Source organism: Dipodomys spectabilis, unplaced genomic scaffold, assembly GCF_019054845.1.
Source record: "Dipodomys spectabilis isolate Male_0828 unplaced genomic scaffold, ASM1905484v1 ptg000002l, whole genome shotgun sequence".
NCBI classification, from domain to species: Eukaryota; Metazoa; Chordata; class Mammalia; order Rodentia; family Heteromyidae; genus Dipodomys; species Dipodomys spectabilis.
In genome coordinates, this window is record NW_024870679.1 from 51,353,337 (window position 1) to 51,362,417 (window position 9,081).

Genomic DNA, 9,081 nt, shown 5'->3' on the forward strand with positions numbered 1-9,081 from the left:
TCCAGCCACCATATACAAGGTTTTATATACCCAAAGAAACTGACTAAAGGATGGCATAGTTAGGGGAGGAGTCCAAAGGTGTAACTCCTCTGAAGAAATAACAAATTGTTTATCAAAATGAATAATCGGAAGTGGAAACATGTTTTTTGGGGGAGGACAAAAGGGGATACAGAAATGGAGGGAAGGAGGGAAGATGAGCAAATGCAGTCATTATATTCAATGTACATTATGTAAAACTTGAACTATGTAACTTGAGAGCAGGGATGCGAGAAGGAAAAATGGGAAAGAATGATGGAAGGGTTACACTGACCAAAATACATTGCACTTAGAAAACAGATAGTGATAACCGAATATGTCAATCTTTCCTAATAATAAAAACAAAAAACAGTTGTAGACTACATGGGCAACAGAGTACGCAAAACAGAGTATGTGTGTGTTTGTGTGTTGTAAATTGCAGTGCTCTTAGGATGAAAGATTTTATTCATCACCAATAAACAAAGTCAAGAAATAATTTTTCCTCTTGCTAGGTGCTGGTGGCTCACCCCTATAATCCTAGCTACTCAAAGGCTGAGATAGGAGGATTGTGGTTTGTAGCCAGACTGAATAGGAAAATCCGTGAGACTCTTATCTCCAGTTAACTACCAAAAAAGTGGAAGTGGAGCTGTGGCTCAAGTGTTAGAGTGCTAGCCTTAAGCACAAAAGCACAGTGCTGAGACTCTGAGTTCAAGCCCCAAGACCAACACCAAAAAAATAAAACAAAATAATTATAATAAATAATAATTTTCACCTTAAGCTTTGGATATATGTAGCGTAGAGAATCTGCAGTACCCATGTCAGCTTCATCAGGAATACACACAATATCTAGCTTCATTTTCATTTTAAATTCTGAACACACAGCCTTTTGGACATCCTTGGTTGTAAGCACAATGACTTCTACAGAATGAATAAAAAGAAAAGAAGGAAAACGTAAAAATTCATGCACTTAGACAATGACTATTCCAATTAGATGTAGCCTGTTATTAGGTAAGATAATAACTGCCAATATTACTAAAACTTTTCAATGTGTTTTACACTCGATGGACAAATGCAGGAAGATTTTAAATTTGTGGCCAGTGTGGGCTGCACATGAGAGGTCTTGACTCAAAAACCCCAAAGTAAAATTAAAAAAGAGGAAACAGATTTAAAAACATTAGTGATTTTCCTCAGATGACACAACCAGTAAGCAATGGAAACAAGGTAAAACTCAGATCTGTATGATTAATACCAACACTAATACACTATATACCACTTTTTGTGATGTAAAAAATTCACAAGACTGTTCAACAACAACAACAACACCACACACACATGAGAGTACATTCTAAATCTTCATTCAGTTCAGAGTTAATCACCATTCTGACCAGGTAACCACTACTACTTCACAAAAGATGTTTTCATCTTATGAAGCTATCAACCAATGATAGAAAACTCTTTTTTTTTTGTTTTGTTTTGTTTTGTTTTTGCCAGTCCTGGGGCTTGAACTCAGGATCTGGGCACTGTCCCTGAGCTTCTTCAGTTCAAGGCTAACACTCCACCATTTGAGCCACAGTACCACTTCTGGATTTTTCTGTGGTACTAAACCCAGGGCTTCATGCATGCTAGGCAAACACTCTACTAAGCCACATTACCAGTCCCAAACTTGGGGTTTTGTCACAGGACTTTGACAAGATAATGTTACTGATATCTGAAGAGACGATTTTTGATGGCTGAGATCTGATCTTAGCATCCCTTACTGATTCCCACTTGTTCCATGATAGTACTCCAGGTCACAATTAACTCTGTTTTTACTTTAACCATTCTTTTTCTTTTCTTTCAAATCACTTAAGCTATATTTTCTTCTTCCCTTTTTCCTTCTTCTTCTTCCCAATTTCTTCATTCATTCACTCAACCAATAAATACTAATATACTTACCAAATAAAGGACAAATAAGCACTGAGAATTCAGAAAAGAACTCAACATGGTATCTATTCTCAAGAAATTTAACATGGAGAAATGACACAAGAAAATGATTAATGAAATCTTCCTTAAGATTCATGGAAGAGATATGCTTTAAAAGCATGTATTCAAATCCAACAAAAATTTCTTTCTTAAGCTGGGCACTGTTGGCTCACGACTATAATCCTAGCTACTCAGGAGGCTGAGATCTAAGGATCGCAGTTCAAAGCCAGCCCAGGTAGGAAATTCTGTTAGACTCTATTTCCAATAAGCCACTAGAAAACCGGAAGTGGTGCTGTGGCTCAAGCGGTAGAGCCCTTGCCTTGAGCTAAAAAGCGCAGGGACAGTGCCCACGCCCAGAGTTCAAGCCCCATGGCCAATTAAAAAAATAAAATTCTTTCTTGGGAGCTGGGAAGGTGGCTCACTGGTAGAGTGCTTGCCTTGCATGCATAAGGCCCTTGGTTCGATTCCTCAGCACCATATAAGCAGAAAAGGCCATAAGGGGCACTGTGGCTCAAGAGGTAGAGCGCTAGACTTGAGCTGAAGAGTTGAGGGACAGTGTCCAGGCCCAGAGTTCAGGCCCCATGACGGACAAAGAAAAAAAAAAATTCTTTCTTTTTTTTTGTTGGTCATGGGACTTGAACTCAGGGCCTGACCACTGTCCCTGAGCTTTTATTTATTTAGTTAGTTATTTTTGGTTGTTCCTGGGTCTTCAACTCTGGGCCCTGGTACTGTCCCTGAGCTCTTCAGCTCAAGGTTACTGCTCTACCACTTGAGCCACAGCACCACTTCCAGTTTTCTGGTGGTTAATTAGAGATAAGAGTTTCATGGACTTTCCTGCCCGGGTTGGCTTAGAACCACGAGCCTCAGATCTCAGCCTCCTGAGTAGCTAGGATTATAGGCATGAGCCACCAGCGCCCAGCTTGTTTTTTGTTTTGTTTTGTTTTTGTTTTGGCAGTCCTGAAGCTTGAATTCAGGACCTGGGCACTGTTCCTGAGCCTCTCTGTGCTCAAGATTAGCACTCTATCACTTGAGCCACAGCATCATTTCCAGCTTTTTCTGTATATGTGGTACTGAGGAATTGAACCCAGGGCTTTATACATGCTAGGCAAGCACTCTACCACTAAGCCACATTCCAGCTCTCCCTGAGCTTTTTTGCTCAAGGCTAGCACTCTACCACTTTGAGCCACTTCTGATTTTCTGGTGGTTAACTGGAGATAAGAATCTCACATACTTTCCTGCCCAAGCTGGCTTTGAACCATGATCTTCGGATCTTAGCCTCTTATGTAGTTAGGATTACAGGCATGAGCTACCAGCACCCAGCTCCAACAAAAATTTCTTGTCCATATTGTGACATGTAAAGCTGACACGATGAGTTAGATTTAGTATCTGCTCTTAGAAAGATTACACAATCTCCCACAGCATTAGGTGCGGTAGAAAGTAGTCCTAGAAAGAAGTGCTAAGACAGAGTAACAAAGTATTCTGGAAGCACAAAAGACGTGGCCATTAACACTGTTTGGTGGACACAGTGATGCATGCCTACAATCCTACTCCTGAGGTTGAGGCACAAAAATTTTGAGTTCAAGGCCAGCTTGGGCTATATAGTGAGTTGAAGGTCAACCAGGTTTACTTTCATCAGGTAGTGGGATCACGTCTATAATTCCAGCTACTCAGGAGGTTAAAGCCAGAGACTGAGTTCAAAACCAGCCTGGAAAGTACTATATATATATGAAACACTGATAATAATAAACATTCTAAAAAGAAATGAATATAGGCCTAGCTATTAAACTTCAGAAACTTACATCTAGAAGTACTCCTCAAATTCTGATTGAACCTCAGCAAGAAAGAATGTGCTGCTGGGCACTGGTGGCTCACGCTTGTAATCCTAGCCATCCAAGAGGCTGAGATCTGAGGATTGTGGTTCAAAGCCAGCACAGGCAGGACAGTCTGTGAGACTCTTATCTCCAATTACCCACCAGAAAACTGGAAGTGGTGCTGTGGCTCAAGTGGTAGAGTGCTAGCCTTGAGCTGAAGAGCTCAGAGACAGCACCTAGGCCTAGAGTTCAAGCCCCACAACCAAAAAAATAAGAAAGAAAGAAGGAAAGAAAGAAAGAAAGAAAGAAAGAAAGAAAGAAAGAAAAAAAGAAAGAAAGAAAGAAAAGAAAGAAAGAGAGAGATAGTTCTAGGTAGTAGATATTAAATGTACCATAAAAGGCCACACCCAGTATTAACTAAAGATGATGTGATAAAAGTAAAAGATTAGGCCAGGAACCAGTGGCTCATGACTGTAATCCTAGCTACTCAGAAGGCTGAGAACTGAGGAGCTGTGGCTCAAGAGTGGTAGGTAGAGGGCTAGCCTTGATCACAAAACCTTAGGGACAGTGCCCAGGCCCTGAGTTCAAGCCACAGAAGGAGCACAAGTGCACATGCATGCGCGCACACACACAAATACACAAAGTAAAAGAGCAAAATCACTATAGATGACAAATCCATATAGAGTTACTAAATGGTTGGGGACATAGCCTAAGTGGTACCATGCTTGCCTAGCAAAATATGAGGCTCTAAACTCAAATTCTAGTATTGCCACACACACACTTTTACTTTATTTTTATTTTTTATATTTTTGGGTCAGTAATAGGGGTTGAACTCTGGGCCTGAGCACCATTCCTCAGCTCTTTAGTTCAAAGCTAGTGCCCTATCACTTGAGCCACAGCATCACTTCTGACTTATATGGTACTGAGGCATCAAATCCAGGGTCTCATGCATGCGAGGCAAGCAGTCTACCACTGAGCCAACTTCCCAGCCCTTACTTTGTTTTTATAGTCAGGGTCTTGCTATGTTCTCCAGTCTGTCCCTGAACTTGAAATCTTACTTCAGCTTTCTGAAGAGCTAGAATTACCAGCATGTGCCCCCATCTTCAGTGTATTAAGGTGTATTACAATCTCCTTTATTGTGAGATTAGACTCTAAAAACTTCTCAAGCCTATTTCTTAACAGTAGTGTCATGTAGTCAACCACATAGAAATGTTTATGAGTCTGATTCAGGAAGGCAACAGGAATCAACACTGAATTACAACGTGACTGGCCCCCAGGATCTGGCACTCTAATCTGTTACATCTCAGTAATATTCTAATTTGTTCCACCTGACATTAGCATGCCTCAAACTCAAGGTGGCCAAAACTAAATTCATTTTGTTTATTCAAATCTATTACATATCTCACATTCCTTTTCCTATTTAATGGCATCATCACAAATCTAGTCATGCAAGCAAAAATAGAACTCTTCCCAGCAGACTTTAAAGTTATAGAAGTCTGAGCTATCTTTAAAGTTCTGGCCTGAGCTATCTTTTCAATTCTGTACTCATCAGTATACTTAATGTATTACCTGGCATAAAACAGATTCTTAGGAAGTTAAAGCCATTAGGCTCTTTGTGATATCCTTACAAGGTTCATCTTGGATCACTGTGGAGACCAGCTCTATCTTCTCAACCTTTTTCATGCAGCAACAGATAGAGACTTTCTATGTTCCTAAATTAAAGAGGCTAGTCTTTAAGTCCTAGTCTTAAAACTTTAAGTCCTAGTCTTCTATCATTCATCCTGTCTTGCCCTCATAATGCTGACAAGTCATTGGGCTTAAACACACTAAAAGTTTTATAGGTGAATCTCACTCACTGTCATAACTCACCTTCAAATCCAACACGTTCAAGCAGATTCAATGGATACCAAATTAAAGGTTTGTTCCCAACTGGAAGCAGAGGCTTGGGAATGCTGGAAGTCAGGTCTGTCATCCGTGATCCCCCACCAGCTGCCATCACTACTGCTTGAAATTCCATTTTAATAAACTTCAAACACAAGGGGGAAAAGTCACAAAAATAAAAAGACACACACCCATTTTTATTTAAGCTGCTGATACCCACTTTTATCAGATGCAACTGCCTAGGCTGGTTTCAAACCATGATGCTCAGATCTCAGCCTCCTGAGTAGCTAGGATTACAGGCATGACCCAGCTTAAATTGGAATTTAACCTTCACTTTGGCATTATGTAACTTTCAATACATTTAATATTATTATGAAAAGAGTAGGAGACCTTCATTTAATATTATTATGAAAAGAGTATGAGACCTTCAGTTTAAGGGGCTGGGAAGGTGGCTCAGTGGTAGAGTGCTTGCCTTGCATGCATGAAGCCCTGGGTTCGATTCCTCAGCACCACATAAGCAAAAAGAAAAAAACCGGAAGTGGTGCTATGGCTCAAGTGGTAGAGCACTAGCCTAGAGCTGAAGAGCTGAGGGATAGTGCCCAGGCCCAGAGTTCAGGCCCCACGACCGGACCCCCCCCCCCCCCCAAAAAAAAAGCTTCAGTTTAAGTTCCATCTCTGGGGGCTGGGAAGGTGGCTCAGTGGTAGAGTGCTTGCCTTGCATGCATGAGGCCCTCGGTTTGATTCCTCAGCACCACATAAGCAAAAAAAGCCAGAAGTGGGGCTGTGGCTCAAGTGGTAGAGCGCTGGTCTACAGCTGAAAGCTGGGGGACCGCGCCCAGGCCCAGAGTTCAGGCCCTACAACCGACAAAAAAAAAAAAAGTTCCATATCTGCTTCAGTGGTATAACCAGATTAATGCTCATTATCCTCAGTTTTTAGAAAGCCACCTGGTAGTTAAGTCCACAGATCCTAGAGCCAAACTGCCAAGGTATATACTCTAGCTCTACCATTTATTAGCTATGTGAACTAGAGCAAGCTTCATAACTTTTCTATGCCTTTTTCTTTTGTAAAATGGGGATAATTATAGTCTTTACTTCACTGAGTTGTTATTAAGATTAAACAAAGGTTTCCTTGTCTGGCATGCATGAGGCGGAAAGAAGGAAGGAAGAAAGGAAGCAAGGAAGCAAGCAAGGAAGGAAGTAAGGAAGGAAGGAAGGAAGGAAGGAAGGAAATAAGTTGTATGTTCTACATACAAAATAATGCCCATTCCATTACAAGCATAAATGTCTGATTATTACTGGGCAGAGGGTAAACAATGAAAGGTTTTCTGAACAAAATGAACCATGCTATTTCATTAATTATTGTCTCTGGTCTCTAGTTCTTTTCTAATTTTTTTTTTGGGGTCCGGTTGTGGGACCTGAACTCTGGGCCTGGATGCTGTCCCTCAGCTCTTCAGCTCAAGGCTAGCACTCTACCACTTGAGCCACAGCGCCACTTCCGGCTTTTTTCTTTTTGCTTATGTGGTGCTGAGGAATCGAACTCAGGGCCTCATGCATGCAAGGCAAGCGCTCTACCACTGAGCCACCTTCCCAGCCCTATTTCTTTTCTTTTTTACAAAAAGGGTTTCATGTCAGTCTATGAGGGCAATGTATCTTGATCAATGTCATTGCTTCCATCATTTTCCTTCTGTTATTTAAGAGGCGTCCAGCCTGGAATGCGGTATCCACAGGCATGATTCCACTTATGAATCAGCACATGGGACCAGGTAGTCCCTGGCTCCCCAGAAGTCACCACCCAACTTAAGTGTTCACACCTGATTACAAAGCACACTACAGCATGGAACTCCTGGCTCAAAAAAAGCATCTTATTTCAAAATCCGAGGTAGCTGGGACTACACTTGTGCTACCATGCACAGCTGCACTCCTGTTCCCGTTCCCTCTATTGCCTTTCTCCTATGCCTGCTAATCCACTATTAAACTTGTAAGACTGCTCAACAATCATCTTGCCCATGAAGCCATCTAACCCTTCTCACACCCAGTTACAAGGGACTGCTGAACCTAGGGGCTTCCACCCTACCACTTAGAGAAGTATACCAGCCTTGACAGACTTCAGTGCACGTACAGATCTGAATGTCTAAGAGTGAGTTCCCTGCAGGTTGGGCCTGGGCTGGTCATCCCTGAATTCTCAGTCAGATGCCAGGTACTCACTGTGTGTAGAATGAGGATCTGTGAACCTCACAGTAGCCCCAGGTGAGGTCAGGTTCAAATATGTGCAGAAAGGCAATAGAACCCAGGTCGCTGGGATCTGATGATCAAATGCTCTAGGCAACCAGGAGAGGCATCTCAGACCGGCCTGGGTCACAGCACTCTCTGACATCTCCAGCTGCCAGGAGGTGAAAGAGCCCACAACACGCCCACCGGTGTCCTCGTCCACGCGGCGCCACGTGAGGCGGGGTCCTTACCGTCCCGGTACCTCAACGCCCTGAGTCAACAACTAAAGAGTGGGTTGGATAAATGAAGGAGTTCAGGTCTGGTGTGGTCTCAGGGTGGCCTGCAGCAGAACCTCTCCTCCTCGAAATTCACTTTCTCCACCTGTTGCACGAGGCGTTTGGTTCGAATCCCCCGCACCCTCCAGTCTACGCAGGGACCCTAGGCTCCCGGCCGGTTCCGGCAAGGATTCGAGCTCCCGACCTCGAGGCTCACTACCCCTTGTCTACCGGCTGCAGGTCCTGACCCGGAGGACTCGCCTCCCTCGCACGAAGGGGGTTCTCCAGTACCCACCCGGGCTCAGCCAGCTCGGACACCTCCTGGCAAGACCCGAGCCGCAGCTTCACCTCAGCTCCCGGCGCGTCGCAGCCGCTCCCCACGCTGCCGCTGACAGTCCCAAGGCGCAGGCGCGCGATGGCCGAGCACATCGATGGGACGCGCGGGCCAGACCCGCGGACCAGGGGCGAACACCGAGCGATAGATGACAGAAAGGAAACCTCGCCCCTCAGTACCGAGAATGAAAGGAAGGCTGGAGAAGACTGGGCAGTCTGAGAGCCCTTCAAGTCCCTGCAGCTTGCGAGAACATTCCGATTTTGCCATTGCTACCCGTTCTTCCATTCCCAAATAGCTAACTTCCATAGAGTTGGCTGCCAGGTCAGGATGCCAGGTACCCACAGGAACTAGTTATAGTCGCTTCCCTTAGGGTGAACTTCCATTGTTAGCACTTGGTATCATCTGCTACTCTGGAAAGATTACTTATTGGGTGCCACAATATTTGGTTCGTGGGGGTGGAGTGGGGTGGGGGTGGGGGTGGGGGAGGGGGTAGCGGGGAAGAGTCACCAAATTCCCTTTCCCTATTAGGCCGGGGATTGGCAGAGCTTGCTATGTAGGAATGGCTAATATGACCACTCATGCCAACTTTAGCCAT

The 9,081-nt window shown here is 43.8% G+C and overlaps 1 protein-coding gene across 3 annotated transcripts in view; it reads right to left on the bottom strand.

Annotated features, from left to right (window-relative positions):
- The window catches only part of Eif2b3 (eukaryotic translation initiation factor 2B subunit gamma), a 59,555-nt gene extending 51,009 nt beyond the window's left edge, over positions 1-8,546 (bottom strand). The window contains exons 1-3 of one of the 3 annotated variants that reach the window (XM_042684784.1): positions 8,501-8,546; positions 5,658-5,814; positions 788-933 (exon numbers count right to left, since the gene is read on the bottom strand). In XM_042684784.1, coding sequence (XP_042540718.1) covers positions 788-933; positions 5,658-5,805 — 294 coding nt within the window. In that variant the 5' untranslated portion in view covers positions 5,806-5,814; positions 8,501-8,546. Of the gene's footprint in view, positions 1-787; positions 934-5,657; positions 5,815-7,874; positions 7,894-8,447 lie in introns of those variants that run through there. The other 2 variants (XM_042684774.1, XM_042684791.1) reach the window with 2 other exon arrangements.
- Positions 8,547-9,081: the final 535 nt, after the last annotated feature.